The 24,093-nt window shown below is 46.0% G+C and overlaps 1 protein-coding gene across 1 annotated transcript in view; it reads left to right on the plus strand.

Moving 5' to 3' along the window:
* LOC124716698 (potassium voltage-gated channel protein eag-like) overlaps positions 1-24,093 on the plus strand; it is a 242,665-nt gene that overhangs the window by 162,847 nt on the left and 55,725 nt on the right. Inside the window, exons 7-8 of the mRNA XM_047243239.1 lie at positions 4,783-5,000; positions 21,363-21,588. Coding sequence (XP_047099195.1) covers positions 4,783-5,000; positions 21,363-21,588 — 444 coding nt within the window. The remainder of the gene's footprint in view (positions 1-4,782; positions 5,001-21,362; positions 21,589-24,093) is intronic.

The raw sequence follows: 24,093 nt of genomic DNA on the forward strand, positions 1-24,093 counted from the left end.
GTCTTGTGCTCGGTCGGCCACTACGGGGTCTATCGTCTAAACAACCCGTGGCCTCGGAATCATTCTCGCCACAGCTGCATTTGTCACCGGACCTATACCCGTTCGAATCCCCTTCCTATGGTGATAGGATCGTAACGCTGAACTAGCACATTCCCCATTCTGATAATACAGCTTCACTAAAAGCGCGTTTTCAGGTAACGTCAACATGCTGCGACTGCTGGCTGATTCTCTCTCATTACAGCTCCTTTTATACACGATTGTCACGCGCAGTCATTGACGTTTTGCTGTCCGGCACCATCTGTCGGACATTTTGTGAACTTGATTTTTTTTTTGTTCTAATAAAACCCCATGTCATTCCAAGCACGTGTGTCAGTTTTTACCTCTCTACCTACATTATTCCGTGGTTTATTAAGTTTTCAAACTTATACTGACTTTTTGGTCACCCAGTATATTCCCTACCCTGGCAGTCGTCTGTAGTACTGTCTGGTGCCACTTGCGCATTGACGTAGGTTTAACTGCACCTAGCCCGACCGGCAAATTCGAAATGTTTTTTGAAAGTTTTTAAAACTTTTTAGAAAAAAATTTTTTTTAGTTGTATATGCGTTTTGCGGCCTGTGGAAATTATTTTCCGTCTTTCGCTATTTCCAGCACGACACCTGAGGATGGGCTTGTAACAGTCCGAAATTGGTCGTGTGGAAATAAAGTAATTTACAACGGAAGCGGTATTTTCAACCTCTGCTATAATGCTCAGTTGCGGATGTTCTTCCAACAGGATTGTTTGTTTATTTTGTAATAAAGTCGTTACCCCACGTATGTCGGAAAGGCACCGAATGCTACACTGATCCATTGCCTACATGTCAGTGTATATACAGTGAGGCGACAAATGTCATGGGATACCTCCTAACATCGTGTCCACGCTTCCTTTTTCCCGGAGCAGTGCCGCAACTCGACGTGGCATGGGCTCTACAAGTCCTCGGACTCCCCTGCAGTATCATTGAGCCATGCTGCCTCTATAGCCGTCCATAATCTCGAAAGTGTCGCCGGTGCGAGATTTTGTGCAGGAACTGACCTCTCGATTATGTAATGATAATTAAATGGGCACCCTACCTGCAAACAGGCGTTGATATACTTCATTGGGGACATGCTGACAATGTGTGCCCCGACCGGGACTCGAACCCGGGATCTCCTACTTACATGGCAGACGCTCTATCCATCTGAGCCACCGCGGTCAGCGTCTGCAGGGACTTATCCCTTGCACGCTCCCCGTGAGATCCACATTCCCAACATGTCCACACCACTACATTCGTAGTGCGCCTAATAGATGTTTGCCCATCATACTCATTACTCGTGGCTACCGAGTCCCGTACGAGTTCGGGCATAGCGTGTGCGTTCGCACAAGAAGGTCAATGACCGGGAAGCCACATTTTAACTATAAATGACGGTAATATGTTCCCGAAAGAACAGTTTCCGTGGATGACCATGCAGCTTTGCTAGAAATGAAATGATAATTAAATGGACACCCTAGCTGCAAACAGGCGTTGTTGTACTTCATTGGGGACATGTTGAAGTCGTGCAAGGGATAAGTCCCTGCAGACGCACTATCCTCTGTGCCCGCGGTGGCTCAGATGGATAGAGCGTCTGCCACATAAGCAGGAGATCCCGGGTTCGAGTCCTGGTCTGGGCACACATTTTCAACATGTCCCCAATGAAGTACATCAACGCCTGTTTGCAGGTAGGGTGCCCATTTAATTATCATTTCATTTCTAGCAAAGCTGCATGGTCATCCACAGTAACTGTTCTTTTGGGAACAGATACTGCCGTCATATATAGTCTCGATTATGTCCCGTAAATGTTCGATCGGATCTGGGTGGTGAAATCATTCATTGGAATGGTCCAGAGTGTTCTTCATACCAATCACAGACAATTATGGCCTGGTGACATGGCCCATTGACATCCATTTCAGTTACATCATTGTTTGGGAACTTGAAGTCCATGAATGGCTACGAATGCTCTCCAAGTAGCCAAGTAACCATTTCAAGTCAATGATCAGTTCAGTTGCACTGGAAGATGCATTCCACACCATGTAAACAAAGTCGATAGCATTACGAAGCCACCATCAGTTTGCAAACTTCAGTCCATGGCTTCGTTGGGTCTCCCCCATACTCCGACCCTGTCATCGGCTCTTACCAACTGAAATCGGGACTCATCTGATCAGGCCACGGTCTTCCAGTTGTCTAGGGGCCAACCGAGAGGGTCAAGAGCCCAGGAGAGGCACAGCAGGCGATGTTGTGCTTTTAGCAAAAGTGCTCGCGTCGGTCGTCTGCTGTTACGGCCCACTAACGCCAAATTTCGCCCCACTGTGCTGGCAGACACGTTCTTTGCAGGCCCCACCTTGATTTATGCGGTTATTTCATCCAGTGTTTCTTGTCTGGTAGCACTGTCAACTCTACACAAAAGCTGCTGCTTTCGGTCGTTAAGTGAATGCCGTCGGCCGTTGCAATCTCGGTGGTGAGAGGTAATGCCTAAAATTTGGTATTCTTGTCACACTATTGGCACTGTGGCTCTTGGGTATTGAATCCCCTGATGATTTCCGAAATGGAGTGTTCCATGCGTCCAGCTCTATCTACAACCCTGCGTTTGAAGTGTGGTGTCACCGCCAGACACCACACTTGCTAGGTGGTAGCCTTTAAATCAGCCGCGGTCCGTTAGTATACGTAGGGCCTGCGTGTCGCCACTATCAGTGATTGCAGACCGAGCGCCGCCACACGGCAGGTCTAGTCTAGAGAGACTCCCTAGCACTCGCCCAGTTGTACAGCCGACTTTGCTAGCGATTGTTCACTGTCTACATACGCTCTCATTTGCCGAGACGACAGTTTAGCATAGCCTTCAGCTAGCAAGGCGCCATATACAGTTACTAGAATGTCTTCTGAACAGATAATATTGTGAATCATGTACCGTCAAGAGCGACGTTCATCATTAATGGATTAAAGTTAAGTATGAAACTAATTACGTCTGCTTTCTGAATTCTAATTCCTTGTCATGTTCCAGACCTCACGTCAGTATAGTTCTTCCCTCCTCACGCCAGCCTGCGTGAGCTAAAACGCGTGCATTTCGGCCTCCTCTAGTAACACGGTGTTGGCTCTTCTGCCAACACAACACGAAGTCCGTTGATATGCGTCGTGCAGCCGCAGTCGGTCGGAAACCGTTTCACATGAATCACCTGAGTACAAGTGACAGCTCCGCTAATGCACTGCCTTTCTACGAGGTGCATTCAAGTTCTAAGGCCTCCGATTTTTTTTTACTCCGGACTTGAAAGAGATAGAAACATGCGCATTGTTTTAAAATGAGGCCGTGTTCATTGTCAATACGTCCCAGAGATGGCAGCACCGTACGGCAGATGGAATTTTACCGCCAGCGGCGAGAATGAGAACTGTTTTAAATACTTAAAATGGCGACGTTTTCCTTACTTGAACAGCGTGCAATCATTCGTTTTCTGAATTTGCGTGGTGTGAAACCAATTGAAATTCGTCGACAGTTGAAGGAGACATGTGGTGATGGAGTTATGGATGTGTCGAAAGTGCGTTCGTGGGTACGACAGTTTAATGAAGGCAGAACATCGTGTGACAACAAACCGAAACAACCTCGGGCTCGCACAAGCCGGTCTGACGACATGACCGAGAAAATGGAGATGACTGTTTTGGGGGATCGCCGAGTGACTGTTGAACAGATCGCCTCCAGAGTTGGCATTTCTGTGGGTTGTGTGCACACAATCCTGCATGACAACCTGAAAATGTGGAAAGTGTCATCCAGGTGGGTGCCACGAATGCTGACGGACGACCACGTGGCTGCCCGAGCGGCATGTTGCCAAGCAATGTTGACGTGCAACGACAGCATGAATGGGACTTTCTTTTCGTCGGTCGTGACAATGGATGAGATGTGGATGCCATTTTTCAATCCAGAAACAAAGCGCCAGTCAGCTCAATGGAAGCACACAGATTCACCGCCACCAAAAAAATTTCGGGTAACCGCCAGTGCTGAAAAAATGATGGTGTCCATGTTCTGGGACAGTGTGGGGGTAATCCTTACCCATTGCGTTCCAGAGGGCACTACGGTAACAGGTGCATCCTACGAAAATGTTTTGAAGAACAAATTCCTTCCAGCACTGCAACAAAAACGTCCGGGAAGGGCTGCGCGTGTGCTGTTTCACCAAGACAACACACCCGCACATCGAGCTAATGTTACGCAACAGTTTCTTCGTGATAACAACTTTGAAGTGATTCCTCCTGCTCCCTACTCACCTGAACTGGCTCCTAGTGACTTTTGGCTTTTTCCAACTCCATGGCCGCACATTCAGCAGCCATGCTGCTATTGCCTCAGCGATTTTCCAGTGGTCAAAACAGACTCATAAAGAAGCCTTCGCCGCTGCCATGGAATCATGGCGTCAACGTTGTGAAAAATGTGTACGTCTGCAGGGCGATTACGTCGAGAAGTAACGCCAGTTTCATCGATTTCGGGTGAGTAGTTAATTAGATAAAAAATCGGAGGTCTTAGAACTTGAATGCACCTCTTATACCATGTATACTCGATACTGCCGCCTTCATTGTAATTGGATATCGCTATCCCATAACGTTTGTCACTTCAGTGCATAGCTTGTAACAGCGAAACTACGACCTCTCGGTACTGCTAGATGGGCGGTTATAAATAGAGAGCTGCACATCAGTAAATAAGTAGGTCCATCATACGGACGCACTAGCATGTGACTGTGTGTGATGGCGTGTGCAGGCGCTGCCGCCGCCGTCGCCGACGACGACGGACGTGGAGAAGGGCGAGGGCGGCGTCACGACGCCCTCTGGGGATGCCTCCTGCTCGTCGCCGGCGCTGCGCGTCCCCAAGCTGTCCAGCGTCGCCGAGCGCCACGACTCCTCCTCCACCAACGCCGCCAGCTCCAGCAACACCAATGGGGCCAAGCCGCACCGGCCCACCACCATACGTGCCTCCAGGTACATTTCCAAGCACATTACTCACCTATACACTAAACTAAACCTGGCCGAACAGGGCTCTGGAGGCCCAGAGGTACCGACCGACCGCCGTGTCGTCCTCAGGCGGCAGGGGTCACTGGATGCGATATGGAGGGGCGTGTGATCAGCACATCGCTCTCCCAGCCGTTGTCAGATCTCATGGCTACTTCTCAGCTGGCTTCCCAAGGGCTGAGTGCACCCCAACAACACTCCCCTACCAGATAGTAAATATCAGCAACGGTGTCTTTGCCCATCGCCACACCTGTGTGTATATGTATACATAACACAATCATAGCCACTGTGTCTCGGCACACCAGCAGACATAACTGTGGGTTCCCAGAAGGTCACGTACCTGCAGGTGTAAAATCACAGCTCATCAACATGCATCTATGTAGGTGCCCAACACAAAACTCACCTACCATTACCAAATTACAGGTACCATCTTATTGGCCACCACCATACCGGGTGATCCAAAAGCCAGTATAAATTTGAAAACTTAATAAACCACGGAATAATGTAGATAGAGATGTAAAAATTGACACACATGCTTGCAAGAATATGGGCTTTTATTAGAACAAAAAAAAAAAAAAAACATATTGCTAGACGTGTGAAAGATCTCTTGCGCGCGTCGTTTGGTGATGATCGTATGCTCAACCGCCACTTTCGTCATGCTCGGCCTCCCAAGTCCCGAGACCTCAGTCGCAAGTGTATCGTGATCGACCGACATCTCTAGGAATGCTGAAAGACAACATCCGACGCCAATGCCTCACCATAACTCCAGACATGCTTTACAGTGCTGGTCACAACATTATTCCTCGACTACAGCTATTGTTGAGGAATGATGGTGGATATATTGAGCATTTCCTGTAAAGAACATCATCTTTGCTTTGTCTTACTTTGTTACGCTAATTATTGCTATTCTGATCAGAAGAAGCGCTATCTGTGGGACATTTTTTGAACGTTTGTACTTTTTTGGTTCTAATAAAACCCCATGTCATTCCAAGCACGTGTGTCAATTTGTACCTCTCTATCTACATTATTCCGTGATTTATTCAGTTTTTAAATTTATACTGACTTTTTGATCACCCGGTACATGCCTCCATGTGCCCAACAGGTCACTTACCTACTGGAATCAAATCACAGCAGCTATTTCTTGTTTCACAAGGATACATGCTTTTAGGTACCCAACACAAAACTCACCTTCTTGTACCACATTGCAGGCATTGTCTCATGCTTCACCATGACAGACGACTCCAGGTGCCCAACAGTTCACTTGCCTACCAGTACCAAATTACGGGGACTGTCTCTTTTCCGACCACCCTACATGTTTCTGGGTGCCAAAGGTTTCTGTCACCTACTAAGGCGGCTTTCTTCTGGCCCACTACCAGGTATTCAGCACGTCACTTACCTAGTGGTACCAAATCATATTGATTGTCTCTTAGCCCACCACCATACATGCATCTGGATTTCCAAAACATCACTTACCTCCTGGTATCAAATCACAGTGCCTGTACATTGCTCTCTAAGCACCTAACGCAAAAGACACCTGCTGGTACCAAATCACAGGCACTGTCGCATGGTCCACTACACATGTCTTCTGGTGCCCAACGGGTCACATACCTACTAGTGTCAAATCATGGCAACTGCATCTTAGGTATTACCATGTATGCCTCTAAATACACAACAAAAAGCTCATCCTCTGGCACCGAGTTGTGGCCACGCCTCACAGTCCACCACCATACAAGTCTCCAGGTGACAAACTTGTCACTTACATACTAGAAAACGATTATCCGGACCATCACTTGATCCACCACCATAAAAGCATCTCCTTACATGCCTCTGGGTCGCCACAACAACACTTAGTTCCAAGTACAAATTTTCAGAGACTGTCTCATGGCCTACCAACATTCATGCTCGTGCCAAAGTTAGTGTCTTAGAAAGCCCAAGTTTTAACAGGTCGTTCCTTTTTCCTCCTCGCCTCTGTTAACTCTTTTCCTCGCTGGATTATTTTTTATCTCTCACTGCCTCATTGCTCTCCATCTTACTGTTTCTTTCTTATAACTGTACGTTTGAATATTGTTATTCCACAGTCTTCAGTTTTTCATTAGCCCTCCTTAACTGTTTAGTTTTACCCCATGATTTTCTCCCATCTAATCATTGTCTTTTCAGTTTTCCCATTGCTTTTCCTCACTTCCGCAGAGCTTCCTTCTGATATCTGCCTTGAATTTTCCTAATCTCATAATTGTCTCCCTTTTTTCCTACTCTACATGTAGTCCTCTTCCTCTCATTTTTATTTTTCATACTTACATAAATTTTCTGTAAGCCCATACTGAGTTATGTGTAAGTTAGTGGATCCATTTTCAAGAGAGACATTCAAATCCTCGTACATTTATTCAAATTAAGTTTTTTGATTTCCGTACACCCACAGAACAAATGACAGTACAGTACAAAGAAACATAGTCAATCTCCTTCCCCAGCCTCTTCCAGTGTAAGCTCATGTTTCACCTTTAATGACGATATCGCCAACAAAATATTGATTCCTAATCTTCCTTCATTGTTTCTTACCGCTCCTTATTTGTTTCTTTCTCAGAAATTCATTGTTTCTTCTTCAAAAAATTTTTGCAACACAGAAACATCATTACGTTTTTCTTCGTAACTGCATTGCTTTTATCTCCCGTTCACACTCTACTATTTCAGTCTCTTCATTATTTACTTTGTTCTCCATTGTTTGTTTCCCGAAAACTCTCTGTTTATTTCCTACTCCCATATTCTTTTCTCTTACTCCTAGCTCAGTTGTTTACCGTTAATACATTTTATGAAGGTTGCATTAAACGAACAGCTGCCGAAGACCGTGCCGACACATTGTTTGCCTTAATTGATTTTGTCACGTAACTGAAACTGATGTTGAGAGTGTATCGACACGATTTGTTTGGATTTAATTGGCTCTTTTACAGTCTTCTGACTGATTTGATGCTGCTCGCCACGGATTACTGTCCAGTAATGTCCTCTTCATCTCAGAATAATCTTGCTATTCACGTCCTCAGTTATCTGCTGGATGTATTCCAGTGTTTGTCTTTCTGTACAGTTTTTACCCTCTACAGACCCCTCTAATAACGTGGAAGTTGTTCCCTGATGTCTTAACAGGTATCCTATCTTCCTAGCCCTTCTTCTTCTCAATGTTTTCCTTTCTTTGGCGATTCTGTGGAGTACCTCCTCATTCCTTACCTTATCAGTCCACCTAACTTTCAACATTCTTCTATAGCACCGCATCTCAAAGGCATCGATTCTCTTCTATTGCGGTTTACCCACGGTCCATGTCTCGCTACCATACAATGCTGTGCCCCAGACGTTCATTCTCAGGAATTTCTTTCTCGCATTATGAACTATGTTCGATACTAATAGACTCCTCTTGGCCAGAAATCTTTTGGTACACCCAGATCTCCCTGATCAGAACCCAGAGCGCACTTCCCGCTCACGTAGAAGCTTTAAATCTGGCAAGAAACAAGTTTTTACATTACAAGTAAAGAAGGAAAAAAACTGAAAATTATTAATTTACAACTATGTCACACGAAAGACATAGACAATTTGTCGGTTGTTATTTGTCTATCTGTCCGTCTGTTAAGACTCATTTTCTCATGAATGGCTAGATGTATCAAGCTAAATTTATGTCAGATACTAAGGTCTATGGTTCCTTCGCGTTGTGAATAAATTTAAGCTTTTAAGTCAGTGCTGTCCAAAGATAAGGCCATTTGTGTCACACATTTTAATATTCGCAAACTCGCGCATCAAAACCTGTAGAGTACTTCCCCTTGACTTGCAGTGGTTAAATTTTGTCAGGAAGCAAGGTTTCGCGGTTCAAGTAAAGGAAAAAATACGAAAACTGTTAATTTGTAATTACGTGACACTTTTGTTATCCCTCTTGTCTTTCCCTCTGTCTGTCTGTATGCCTGTTTTCTCTTCTCAGGAATGGGTGGACGCGTCAAATCGAAATCTGTGACGTACTAAGCTCTACGGTCCGTTTGCAGAGTAAAACGTTTAATCTCTTAAGCCAGTGACATCAAATGGTACGGATATTTGTGTCACATATTTTGATACTCGCAAAGTCACTCATCAAAACCTATTTACTACTTCCCCTTGACATAGAATAATGAAAATAGACAGGTAGCAACGTTACATGGTACAAATGAACTAACAAATTTGGAAATTGTGTATTTGTAATTACATCCCAAAACAAAATATTTTTGGTGTTGTTATTTGTCGTATGTCTGTCTCTCTCTGTGTCTGTTGAGGCTCCTTTCTGTTATAAACTGGTAGACGTATCATGCTGATAATTATGTCATATACTAAGATCTATTGCCCCTTAGAGGTGCGAAAATTTTAAGCTTGCAAGTCAATCCAGTCGAAAGATATAGTGATTTGTCTCAAATACTTTGATATCTTGGCAGTATCGATAACAGGCGAAAAACGTCGTAATTATTGGAACACAGGATTGGTGAGCCGTCTAAATACGTTCATAACTAATTTTGTAGGGAACCCCGGGTGCACGTGTTCTACACTCCTGGAAATTGAAATAAGAACACCGTGAATTCATTGTCCCAGGAAGGGGAAACTTCATTGACACATTCCTGGGGTCAGATACATCACATGATCACACTGACAGAACCACAGGCACATAGACACAGGCAACAGAGCATGCACAATTTCGGCACTAGTACAGTGTATATCCACCTTTCGCAGCAATGCAGGCTGCTATTCTCCCATGGAGACGATCGTAGAGATGCTGGATGTAGTCCTGTGGAACGGCTTGCCATGCCATTTCCACCTGGCGCCTCAGTTGGACCAGCGTTCGTGCTGGACGTGCAGACCGCGTGAGACGACGCTTCATCCAGTCCCAAACATGCTCAATGGGGGACAGATCCGGAGATCTTGCTGGCCAGGGTAGTTGACTTACACCTTCTAGAGCACGTTGGGTGGCACGGGATACATGCGGACGTGCATTGTCCTGTTGGAACAGCAAGTTCCCTTGCCGGTCTAGGAATGGTAGACCGATGGGTTCGATGACGGTTTGGATGTACCGTGCACTATTCAGTGTCCCCTCGACGATCACCAGTGGTGTACGGCCAGTGTAGGAGATCGCTCCCCACACCATGATGCCGGGTGTTGGCCCTGTGTGCCTCGGTCGTATGCAGTCCTGATTGTGGCGCTCACCTGCACGGCGCCAAACACGCATACGACCATCATTGGCACCAAGGCAGAAGCGACTCTCATCGCTGAAGACGACACGTCTCCATTCGTCCCTCCATTCACGCCTGTCGCGACACCACTGGAGGCGGGCTGCACGATGTTGGGGCGTAAGCGGAAGACGGCCTAACGGTGTGCGGGACCGTAGTCCAGCTTCATGGAGACGGTTGCGAATGGTCCTCGCCGATACCCCAGGAGCAACAGTGTCCCTAATTTGCTGGGAAGTGGCGGTGCGGTCCCCTACGGCACTGCGTAGGATCCTACGGTCTTGGCGTGCATCCGTGCGTCGCTGCGGTCCGGTCCCAGGTCGACGGGCACGTGCACCTTCCGCCGACCACTGGCGACAACATCGATGTACTGTGGAGACCTCACGCCCCACGTGTTGAGCAATTCGGCGGTACGTCCACCCGGCCTCCCGCATGCCCACTATACGCCCTCGCTCAAAGTCCGTCAACTACACATACGGTTCACGTCCACGCTGTCGCGGCATGCTACCAGTGTTAAAGACTGCGATGGAGCTCCGTATGCCACGGCAAACTGGCTGACACTGACGGCGGCGGTGCACAAATGCTGCGCAGCTAGCGCCATTCGACGGCCAACACCGCGGTTCCTGGTGTGTCCGCTGTGCCGTGCGTGTGATCATTGCTTGTACAGCCCTCTCGCAGTGTCCGGAGCACGTATGGTGGGTCTGACACACCGGTGTCAATGTGTTCTTTTTTCCATTTCCAGGAGTGTATGTTTTCGTTTACGAGTATCCTTGCAAGGCTGACTCTTTGCGTTCTCAAGAGCTATGGTGCTAGGCTTGGCCATATGCTCGATTGGCTGACTCATATTCTTCTTATGGACAAACAAATTATTCTTCGCCATCATTGTGAAATATTTTTGTACAGCCCACACAATTCGCATGGTAGGAAAGGAATTACGTCGCTGGGCAAACTCCATGTCGCCATTTAGCAACAGATATCCCGTGTCCTGTCCATCATTTGTCAGCTCTTCCTCCTCTGATGACATCTTCTTTCCAGGTCTGAGATCGTTCCCCCCCTTGACTCGGTTTGAGAGCAGACTCAGACAGTAAAGAGGCTTTTGTAAGAAGCGTCCCGTCGTCTGAGACACAGCAAACGTCTCGTCTCCAGTTTGACAAGGTATACAAGTTATTTGAACCTGCGCCCCTTCCACAATTCTCACAAACACAAAAAATAATTATAAGGGCGTGGAGGAAGGGGGGGGGGGTGGAGAGCGTCCCCTCTTTCGTCGGCTTCAGCCTCTGCCTCCCATAGGAGCAGCCAGGGTCCAGGGACGGCGACACCCCTATCTTCAGATCCATTGTGACGTCTGAGGACGAATGCATTAAAACATACATCGTGTTGTCATTTATAACATATCCTGATCTTGTCTAGTTACCAAGTGGAAGGTCATTAATTGCATATACTACGGGCCATTAAAATTGCTACACCAAAAAGAAATGCAGATGATACACGGGTATTCATTAGACAAATATATTATAGTAGAGCTGACATGTGATTACGTTTTCACGCAATTTGGGTGCATAGATCCTGAGAAATCACTACTCAGAACTACCTCTGGCTGCAATAACGGCCTTGATACGCCTGGACATAGAGTCAAACAGATCTTGGATGGCGTGTACATGTACAGCTGTCCATGTAGCTTCAACACGACACCACAGTTCTTCGAGAGTAGTAACTGGCGTATTGTGACGAGCCAGTTACTCGGCCACCATTGACCAGACTTTTCAATTCGTGAGAAATCCGGAAAATGTGCTGCCCAGGGCAGCAGTCGAACATTTTCTGTATCCAGAAAGGCCCGTACAGGACCTTCAACATGCGGTCGTGCATTATCCTGCTAAAATGTAGGGTTTCGCAGGGACCGAATCAAGGGTAGAGCCAGGGGTCGTAACACATCTGAAATCTAACGTTCACTGTTCAAAGTGCCCTCAATGTGAACAAGAGGTGACCGAGACGTGTAACCAATGGCACCCCATACCATCACGCCGGATGATACGCCAGTATAGCAATGACGAATACACGCTTCCAATGTGCGTTCACCGCGATGTCACCAAACACGGATGCGACAATCATGATGCTGTAAACAGAACCTGGATTCATCCCAAAAAAATGACGTTTTGCCATTCGTGCACCCAGGTTCGTCTTTGAGTACACCATCGCAGGCGCTCCTGTCTGTGATGCAGCGTCAATGGTAACCGCAGCCATGGTCTCCGAGCTGATAGTCCATGCTGCTGCAAACGTAGTCGAACTGTTCGTGCAGATGGTTGTTGTCTTGCAAACGTTCCCATCTCTTGTCTCAGGGATCGAGAAGTGGCTGCACGATCCGTTACAGCCATGCGGATAAGATGCCTGTCATCTCGACTGCCAGTGATGCGGGGCTGTTAGGATCCAGCACGGCGTTCCGTATTACCCTCCTGAACCCATTGATTCCATATTTTGCTAACACTCATTGGATCTATACCAACGCGAGCAGCAATGTCGCGATACGATAAACCGCAAGCGCGATAGGCTCCAATGCGACCGTTATCAAAGTGGGAAACGTGCTGGTACGCATTTCTCCCTTACACGAGGCATCACAACAACGTATCACCAGGCAACGCCGGTCAACTTCTGTTTGTGTATGAGAAATCGGTTGGAAACTTTCCTCATGTCAGCACGTTGTAGGTGTCGCCACCGGCGCCAACCTTGTGTGAATGCTTTGAAAAGCTAATCATTTGGATATCACAGCATCGTCTTCGTGTCGGTTAAATTTCGCGTCTGTAGCACGTCATCTTCGTGGTGTAGCAATTTTAATGGCCGGTAGTTTACATCTGACGAAAAATACGTAGGCAGCTTATTTCTGTGTTGGACGTGATCTATTGTATGTCATCTCTCATAAAATTCCGATCGTTGAAAAGCTACAAACAGTAATACACTGTTCAGTCACGTTAATGTGATCACCTGTCAGAAGCCCGAATAACCACCTTTTGCAGTGCAGAGTGCTGCGAGACCTGCAGGAAGAGAATCAGTGAGGCTCTGGAAAAAAAATGGTTCAAATGACTCCAAGCAGTATCGGACTTAACATCTGAGGTCATCAGTCCCTTAGACTTAGAACTACTTGCCCGCCCGGTTGGCCATGCGGTCCAACGCACGGCTTTCCGTTCGGGAAGGCGAGCCGGTCCCCGGCACGAATCCGCCCGGCGGACTTGTGTCGAGGTCCGGTGAGCCGGTCAGTCTGTTGATGGTTTTTAGGCGGTTTTCCATCTGCCTCGTCAAATGCGGGCTGGTTCTCCCTATTCTGCCTCAGCTACACTATGTCGGAGATTGCTGCGCAAACAAGTTCTCCACGTACGCGTACACCACCTTTACTCTACCACGCAAACATATTGGTTACACTCGTCTGGTGTGAGACGTTCCCTGGGGGGTCCACCGGGGGTCGAACCGCACAATAACGCTGGGTTCGGTGTGGGGCGGCGGAGCGGTGAAGTGGACTGTGGTAGTCGTCGTGGGGTTGCGGACCACTGCGGCTGCGGCGGGGACGGAACCTCTCCGTCGTTTCTAGTTCCCCGGTTAACATAACGTAACATAGAACTACTTAAACCTAACTAAGGACATCACACACATCCATGCCAGAGGCAGGACTCGAATCTGCGACCGTAGCAGCAGCGCCGTTCCGGACTGAAGCGTCTAGAACCGCTCGGCTACAGCGGCCGGCGAGGCTCTGGAAAGTACCGACAGGGATGTACAGCCACTCCAACTTCATTGGCGTTGACAACTGGTCCAAGTTTCTCGATTGAGGATTCACGGCGCAAACAGCCCGATTTAGGTGGTCCCATATATTCTCCATCGGATTTAAATCTCGGGGAGGGGAGTATGGTGAACTTATACTGGAGCGTTTCAAACCACGCACATACACTGCGAGCTGTGTGACACGTTCCGTTGTCCTGCTGGTAGATGCAACCGAAGAAACAGACTGATTGTAGGGGGGTGCACATGGTCCCGGAGGATAGATGCATACTTGTGATCGTCCGTTGTACCTTCCAGAATGACGATGTTACCCACAGACCATAACGCTTCCTCCTCCCTTGTTTTAAGACGTTCCACGCCGAAACCGCCAACGGCCATCTGTCCAATTTTGCATAAAACGAGATTCATCTGAAAATCTACATATCGGCACTCAGTGGGCATCCAGATGCGGTATTTGCGTGCAAATTCCAGCCTCCATTGCTGATCAACAGCAGTCCGCATGGGTGCACGAACCAGGTGCCTGGTGCAATGGCCTATATGCAATAACGTTTGGTGAACTGTCGTTGAGGAGACACGGTTCGTCAGGGGGGAGGGGGGGGGGGGGTCAGTTCCTCAACAGTTGCACGTCTACTCGCCCGTACACCTCTCTGCAAGAGTCGTTCATTGCCATCATCTATGGCCAGTCGTGTATCACAGTTGCCCCGACGCCAGTGTTGCATAGCACCATTTTGACATGCATGGTATACGCTAACCATGGCAGCATGCAAATAGTTTAAAACTTAGCTGTTTTGGAAATGCTTCCATCTTGGCCCAAAAGCCAATCATCATGCCCTTTTTGGATATCACCTTAAATAGCTGCTTTCCACATTACGACAACAATTGCATTGTTTTCCGTGTCCTCCTGTCACGATTTATGTACCCTCCACTGCTAGTCCTACCACCAGACGTCTGTCAGTGGTTATTGCACGCTGAAGTCGAACATAAGCAATGGTAAGATTAAAGTGGCTGGACAGCATGTATGTAACATTCAGACAGGTAAAATTACACAGAGCACATTTCAATCTGTTCTGCCGGAGCCAAGGTAGCCCCTGAGAGCCGGCGACCCGTATAACACCACAGATGATGGGGTTGTCTTTGTCCAAGGCGAACCAAAAGCACCATGGTAAACACCAGCTATTTACATACAAGATAATGGAAACAGATATTATGAGCACTACTTCCTGAGGGGGAGCTCGAGCCACAGCCTGCAGGAAGTATCACTAAGCCTAAACCTGATTGGCTGGAGACAGCTATTTAGGGCCTAGAACCAACCTCAAAGTTCAGTTCACTCCAGATGTCGACCTCGTGGGCTTTGACCGCTGAAGATTACGTCTTCATCTCTGAACTGGACTTTTACAAGTGTGTGTGTGTGTGTGTGTGTGTGTGTGTGTGTGTGTGTGTGTGTGTTGTGTGTGTGTTACCACGAACCCTTGTGGAAAATTGGAAGTGAACTTTTGTTTGCCTCAGTTAAGAGACTTTTACTGGCGTTGTTATTGTTATCTTTCTTTTGTTGTTCAGTCATCAACTTTATAAACTTACATAAATAAAAGTGGTGTTTGTGAAAAATTGCGAATTGTCAGTCACAACACAATCAGCCATTTGACTGGATGACGGCGTATACGAACACAACCAATAACTTAGTGTAACAAGAAATAGGATTTATCCAACTAGGCAACACGTTCCCACTGACCCACGGTACAATTTGGATGATCCCATCCTCAAGTGACATCGTAGTTCACGAACTCGCTGAGCCAACATTGGAACAAGAAGGGGTTGGCTGCAGCAAAGTCAGTATTGACAATGTATAGGAACTGTGTGCTTCGAAACCCATATGCTTGCACTGGCACTGTTATCGGCCTTCCGATCTGCCACAGATCATCTCCTGCTGTACGGATTGGCCTCCCAGGCATGGTGTCACCATTCTTCAACTGCTTCCCATAGATGCTCACACGTGAACAGCCGACGAGCTTCCCCGTTTCCGAGATGCTCATTCTCAGTCAACAGGCCATGTCACTCTGTCAGTTGTCAAAGTAACTTGTATCTCTACATCTACAGCTACATACGTACTCCGCAATCCACCATACGGTGCGTGGCGGAGGGTACCTCGTACTAGCATCTTCTCTCCCTGTTCCACTCCCAAACAGAACGAGGAAAAAATGACTGCCTATATGCCTCTGTACGAGCCCCAATCTCTCATCTTATCTTTGTGGTCTTTCCGCAAAATGTAAGTTGGCGGCAATAAAATTGTACTGCAGTCAGCCTCAAACGCTGGTTCTCTAAATTCCCTCAGTAGCGATTCGCGAAAAGAACGCCTCCTTTCCTTCAGAGACTCCCACCCGAGTTCCTGAAGCATTTCCGTAACACTCGCGTGATGATCAAACCTACCAGTAGCAAATCTAGCAGCCCGCCTCTGAGTTGCTTCTATGTCCTCCCTCAATCCGGCCTGATAGGGATCCCAAACGCTCGAGCAGTACTCAAGAATAGGTCGTATTAGTGTTTTATAAACCGTCTCCTTTACAGATGAACCACATCTTCCCATAATTCTACCAATGAACCGAAGACGACTATCCACCTTCCCCACAACTACCATTACATGCTTGTCCCACTTCATATTGCTCTGCAGTGTTACGCCCAAATATTTAATCAACATGACTGTGCCAAGCAGTACACTACTAATGGAGCATTCAAACAGTAGGGGATTCTTTTTCCTATTCATCTGCATTAATTCACATTTATCTATATTTAGAGTTAGCTGCTATTCTTTACACCAATCACAAATCCTGTCCAAGTCATCTCGTATCCTCCTACAGTCACTCAACGACGACACCTTCCCGTACACCACAGCATCATCAGCAAAGAGCCGCACATTGCTATCCACCCTATCCAAAAGATCATTTGGGTAGATAGAAAACAACAGCGGCCCTACCACACTTCCCTGGGTCACTCCAGATGATACCCTCACCTCCGATGAACACTCACCATCGAGGACAACGTACTGGGTTCTATTACTTAAGAAGTCTTCGAGCCACTTGCATGTTTGGGAACCAATCCCATACGCTCGTACTTTAGTTAGAAGTCTGCAGTGGGGCACCGAGTCAAACGTTTTCCGGAAGTCAAGGAATATGGCATCCGTCTGATACGCTTCATCCATGGTTCGCAAGATATCATGTGAAAAAAGGGCGAGTTGCGTTTCGCAGAAGCGATGCTTTCTAAAGCCGTGTTGATGCATGGACAGCAACTTCTCTGTCTCAAGGAAATTCATTATATTCGAACTGAGAATATGTTCGAGAATCCTGCAACAAACCAATGTTAAGGATATTGCTCTGTAATTTTGAGGATCCGTCCTTCTATCCTTCTTATATGTCAGTGCAGTTCCACATTTGCGGCCCATTTAACAAATACCCGGAACACCACCAGGCGTCATTCGATATCACAGTAGGCAATGATCATAACTTATTTGCGAATTACAGTAACAGTTGACAGCATCAGTACACAGTAAAAAAAAAAGACGATGCACCATGAAGTAGTTATGCATATCGGGCATTGCTCAAACATTGATGTTCAAACAGGTACCAGTGGAAAAAGCAAAATTCTAAACTGTGGCTGCTGACGGATGAATGTGCGATGTTGCACTGCAATTTCAACGCGCCACTGGCAAGGATAGTAAACAGGGGACATGTCAACAGCAGGGCGTAAAGAGTTTACAAGTTTAATTCTGTACACTGAGTTAGACAGTGATTTTGCTTCGCAGACAGGCGCCTAAACAATATACACAGATGCCAGTATTTCAGAGAGAACGTGTGATTGGGCTCAAAGAAGCAGTTAGAGGAATCGGCAAATTGGTCGACATATGAATAGGAGAGATGCCCGTATTCAACGATATTGGCAAGAATGGTTGAACCATTTCCAAACGCAGCGTCAAAAATGAAGCGGTCTACCCAGAGAGGAGACAGAACGAGAGGACTGAGCAAACTTCAGACCCCTTGATTCATCCGATGTGCGACTGACGCTTCGCTGATTACAAGGACCATTAATAGGCGGCTCAGAGAAAGGCCGATGAGGTCACGCCGCCCATTTCGCTGTCTACCATTGGCGTCTGTACACCAACAAGACCGTTTTCAGCGGTGTTGGATACAATCGGACTGGAATCTCGTTGACTGAGTAGAATTGCCTTCAGTGGTAAGTCCAGCTTAGCACTGAGCCCCTATGACCAGCGATGAAACACAAACCTGGCTGTAGCCCACTGTACGGCCCAACAAGCAGGTAGGTCCGGCGTGCCATTTCATTTCGTAGCACGATCCCTTTGGTTGTCATCTGCGGCACCCTTGCAGCACAACGTAAAGTCGGCGATATTCTGCTCCCCCTTTTGCTGTCCTTCGTGGCAAGACATCCTGGTCTTACATTTCAGCAATATAATGTCTTCCCGATTTTCTATTCCTTGTCTTCACGCTTGCCAAAACCAACCTTAGCCAGGAAGCTCGCCGGATCTCTCTGCAGTTGAATCGATTTGGAGCAATATGGAGAGAGCCCTGTAGCCAGCTCGGGATTTTGACGATCTAAAGCGCAAATTAGATAGAATCTGGCACGATGTCCCTTTGGAGGACAATCATTAAGTCTGTTACTTAATGCCAAGCCAAATAACTGCTTCTATAAGGGCTGGAACTGGATAAATGAGTTATTGACTTTCTCAAATCATCCATTTTTTTTAAAAATTGTAATTATTTGTTTGTCTGTCATTTGCATCACATCTACCGACATCCACCCCATTCGGACAATACGGAAATTTTTGAAGTTTGTGGTAAGTTCCTATCAGATCAAACAGCTGAAGTCATCGGTCCCTAGGCTTACACGTTACTGAATCTAACTTGAATTAACTTACGCTAAGGACAACACACACACACACACACACACACACACACACACACACGTGCCCAAGCGAGGACTCGAACCTCCGATGGGGGAGCCGCGTGATCATTGGCAAGGCGCGTGTCAACCCCGTGCAGCCCCGGATAGTTCCTTAGTGATGCGTCGTTGTTTTTTCTGTCTTAGTGTGTATCATGGATATTAAAAGAAGAACTGCAATGACTAACCAAGCCATCAGAACTAAAAGTAATCATCTTATGTAGAACTAAGAATGAAAGTCATCAAGAGATTTATTTGGAGCATTTTAAACGGTGGCACTGAAGGGTAACTCATGGGTAAATGGTAAGTTAGAAGCAATAGATATGTAAATATAGAGAAGGGCCACAGTAACATCCAGGACTGAAAGTGAATCTAATGAATAAATACTACAAGAAATTAAAGAGAAAAGGACATTGATTAACATGATACAGAGAAGAAAAAAACATAATGAAGTGAACAACTAATTCGACATAAGACCTTCATAAAAAAAAAATACTGAAAAAATATTCAGGACGCAGACCCAGAATATGCATATTGGGAAGAGTTATCGGTGGAATGAATTGCAGTAATGCACTTAAATGGTAAAGATGGTGCGAGAGAGAGAAAGATTGCTATACAATCGAGGAGTTGAATTTAGTGTCTGTGATCATGATATCTGCATTCATTCTTTGGGTGACCAGTTTGATCACCATTGCCATCTGCTTGACTTTTTTATAGGCTACCAATTGTACACAGTGACTCAATGAACAGTACTTTGCCTCTATCACAACGCCAGCTTTTCTTTGTATAGTCAGCTATGTCCCAAATATCCATTGGCTTTTATTTATTTATACCAGTGGTATTTAGAGTCCTTACAGTTGTACTTTTTATTTTATTTTGATCTTTATCTTGTGTCTGCACAGTCGATTTCAAGACAGTAGCGTCTCCTCAAGTACTGTTAGGTGTGCTTCGTGAATCGAATGCTGTAAGTAGTACATTTCCGTATTTAAGATACCTCCCTTAATCAGACGACCAAATCAGTACTTATGCCTTTGTTTCATGCAGAAAACCTAAGAGGTAGCACGTTATTGGCACTTCCATTGTTAGAATGATATTTTGAGTACTTATGGCAATCAACTCATAATGCACACTTAACAGGTACCTGAAGGTGAGACATTATTGTCTTGAAATCGATTCTCCATTCATGAGATGAAAATAAAAAAAAAAAAATACGGTCGTTGTTGTTGTGGTCGTCAGTCCTGAGACTGGTTTGATGCAGCTCTCCATGCTACTCTATCCTGTGCAAGCTTCTTCATCTCCCAGTGTTTACTACAACCTACAGCCTTCTGAATCTGCTTAGTGTATTCATCTCTTGGTCTCTCTCTACGATTTTTACCCCCCAATCTGCCCTCCAATGCTAAATTTGTGATCCGTTTATGCCTCAGAACATGTCCTACCAACCGGCCCCTTCTTCTTGTCAAGTCGTGCCGCAAACTCCTCCCCAATTCTGTTCAATACCTCCTCATTAGTTGTGTGATCTGCCCATGTAATCTTCAGCGTTCTTCTGTAGCACCACATTTCGAAATCCTCTATTCTCTTCTTGTCCATGTTTCACTTCCATACATGGCTACACTCCATGCAAATACTTCCAGAAACGACTTCCTGATACTTAAATCTATACTTGATGTTAACAAATTTCTCTTCTTCAGAAACGCTTTCCATGCCATTGCTAGTCTACATTTATATGCTCTCTACTTCGACCATCATCAGTTATTTTGCTCCCCAAATAGCAAAACTCCTTTACTACTTTAAGTGTCTCATTTCCTAATCTAATTCCCTCAGCATTACCCGACTTAATTCGACTACATTCCATTATCCTCGTTTTGCTTTTGTTGATGATTATCTTATACAGTCGTAATGAAATTAATTTTCATGAAATATACTCGCAAATTGCGAATGTGGTACCATAACAGCTGTACAGTTTGCTGGAAGCATATTAAAATTTGTGCCTGATCAAGACTTGAAACCAGATTTCCCACTCGTTGCAACTGGTTTGCACTGATCATTTCGTTTTTGTGAGCGCACTTCCAGGACCGTCTCAAATCTCCACATGTCTAAGAATCTGCTTCCCACAGCGCTTGCTCAATTATGTGACTCACGGGGTGAGACTTATTTTATTTTTCTCGTCATGTTTCGTTGGCTTTGGCATGAAATACATTAATGCAATGTCTGTATTTCACAGTCTCTTTATGGGCCGATGCATGCATGGATGACCAAAGGAACATTGCATCAAACTATACAACACTGTTAAGTACATACATGTGTGTTGGAAGGAGCATTCTATCAGACTATACAGACACTGCCAAATAGAGACATTGCTGTAATGAAATTGATTTTCATTGGAATAAACAGTTTGCTCTATTCCCTTGGGCAGGTGGGGACGCCTGCTGGGCTCCAGCGGCGGGAGTGTCGACTCGTCCGACGCGGGCAGTAGTTCGGCCGCAGCGGCGTTGATGTCGCGCTCGCTGTCCATCCGGGGTGACCACCACGGCGGAAGTGGCGCTGGCGGCGCGCAGGCCAAAAATGGCGGCGCTTCCTCTTCTGGTGGGGCGCCCGGCTCGTCTTCCTCGCTCGGAGGCAACGGAGGCTCGGGGAATAAGGTAACACCGACATCCACGTGCTCTTTAGTAATCTCACACATATCCATAATTCTGTCATACTGGGCATTGAATCTTACGTCAAACTCGTATGCTGGGTGGCATTTGGCTGAGTCTCTGGTGCCACATAGTGTGAGCAGCCACCTCATCAGTCTTCTCAGCACTCCATCCATGGTTCTGGATTGAGTTATGCAATGTGGAATATCATAGCCACTGACAGTGGAAAGTTGAACACAAGCAGAATTACAAGTTCTATGGATAATTGAAAATGTCACAAAAGGATTTAACTTCACAGTGTTAATAGTGGCGGTATTTCTGTATATTCAGAATGCCAGTAGTAAAATCTGGTAGCAGAACTTGCTCCACAAAACGTTTATATGAACATCCATATCAGATGTGTTGTGTACATTGTTCCGCGTAGTCAGCGCGTACACAACTTTCCCACCAGAACCCGCTCCGCTAAGCACGACAGCGCAGGCGCAGCGCTCGTCCGTCTCCGCATTACGAGATGGCGCTGCCTTATAAACGGACCAAATTCTGCTTCCGCCAATCCGCGTATTAATATGTAACGTAGCCAATGAGATTGCTGGTAATGTAGAACCTTTTCTCCTCATGGATCACACTCGTGCAGTGAAACATGAACGCACAAGGTATTATAACGAGTGTACAGACCTCCGATTAGTCAGTCTGCATTTGTCTGTACGAGTCTGCATTTGTCTGTACCAGTCTGCATTTGTCTGTACCAGTCTATAGTCAAGTTTCAGTCTGCGCCTAATAAGATTACCATATTCCTGTACATAGCCATGAAGATAAATGAATAGACACTTTGTCAAGTATCAGAGACATGGGAGAATATGATAAACATACCAAGACCAAAGAAACTTCAAATTGTCAATTGTAAACAGCATCCAGAATCAAGTTACGTAATGTCTATGCTTGTTATTATTTTATTAAATGTGTGTGAAAATTAATCCAGTTCTGTTTAAAGTTCGTCACTGTCAATCTGCGACTCTAAGCATAAAAGTGGCATTTCTGTCATCTGACCTAATGGCAGAAGATAAACACGCCATGATAAGACCGTGAGACATATTGCTGACACTCGCCTACTTCGTTAGAGTGACAAGTCAAATAATCTGATGGTGTGTATACGGAAGGTCTTACAGTATGCACACCACAATATGTCTATCTTAAACTGGTCAACAAGTTTAACCAGGAGAGGCCCTTCTCATTGTCCAAACAGGGGATATGATCCTGCTTTAAATACACATCATTGGGCATGCCACAGGGCTCAGTCTTATCAGCTGTGCCCATTGTATTAGTGACATGCTGCTGACAGGGCTAGTTTTACCACTGGCTGCAAAAAAGGTCACCTAATAAACTATGCTGCGCAACAAATCAACAAGACAGTCAAACGGCACGTGGCCAATAAGATCGCACTTGATGCTGACAAGACAACCGCTACATAACTCTCCAACGGCAGACCATCCTACGAGGCAATGTTACCATTAATAGCAACCGAATTCCATGGCAGTCAGTCGCAATGTACCTTGGATGGATTCCAAACTCGTTTTCCACCGTCACACAGAACACACCTACTGTTATGAATTGTAACAAAGTCTAAATTACTGCAGTAGGAAGTAGATGATACTACACATAGAAACAAACTGTTAGGAATTTATTAGAACTTGAGCATGGTAAAGACTTAACTTTGAAACAACTATTGTCCACATATTGGTACTGCTGCTGGTATTTACAACATTCAGCACTTCATTCATTGCAGAATGATAGTTTCACCTCAAAGTACAGTTGTCCATAATCAATTGTCTGGAACTTGATTGAAAGTAATGATTAACTCTTCTATTAGCATGCAGCCGGATCTGTACTCAGATGATACTGTTGTTCTAAGCAATTGTTACAAGAGGTCACTGGTTACATACAGGCTGGGCTGAGTGGCACTGCACTCGGTCGTAAATGAGGTTCTGGCTGCAGTGGCCTAAGGAAGCACACGGGGGCATGTGTGCATCAATGTCTGTGATTCTTTGATGCATCTTGCAGCGGTTGTCATTACTTGTGGTACTGTTGTGCGGTACCAACCTTTGTATCTGACCTTTTTCTGCAGATGATACCACAGTTAGACAGAGCTCAAGTTGACGATGGCGTTGTGTGCCTTCTTCATTAGTGGGGGCCTGAGGCTCCAAACGACCTAACCACACTATCATAATGTAAACTTTACCTTTTGGTTCCACAACATGGGCAATGATTAATGTCACTAGAGCACAGGCTCCCCAAGGCATACAAAACAAGGTGGTTCATTGGAGTCTCCACGCATCGCTGTTAACGGTGGTTACAACATTATATGAGGAAACGGAAATTCCTGAAATCAATCATTGGGGAGATAGTGTGATAGCTGTATCAAAAGGTGGGTTGAGGCCTATGAAACATCGGAAGCATGCACCTTTGAGACTGGTACCGTTACCTCATACTCGTAGTGCTCTAGGAAGAATCCAA

Source organism: Schistocerca piceifrons, chromosome 9, assembly GCF_021461385.2.
Source record: "Schistocerca piceifrons isolate TAMUIC-IGC-003096 chromosome 9, iqSchPice1.1, whole genome shotgun sequence".
Taxonomy (NCBI): domain Eukaryota; kingdom Metazoa; phylum Arthropoda; class Insecta; order Orthoptera; family Acrididae; genus Schistocerca; species Schistocerca piceifrons.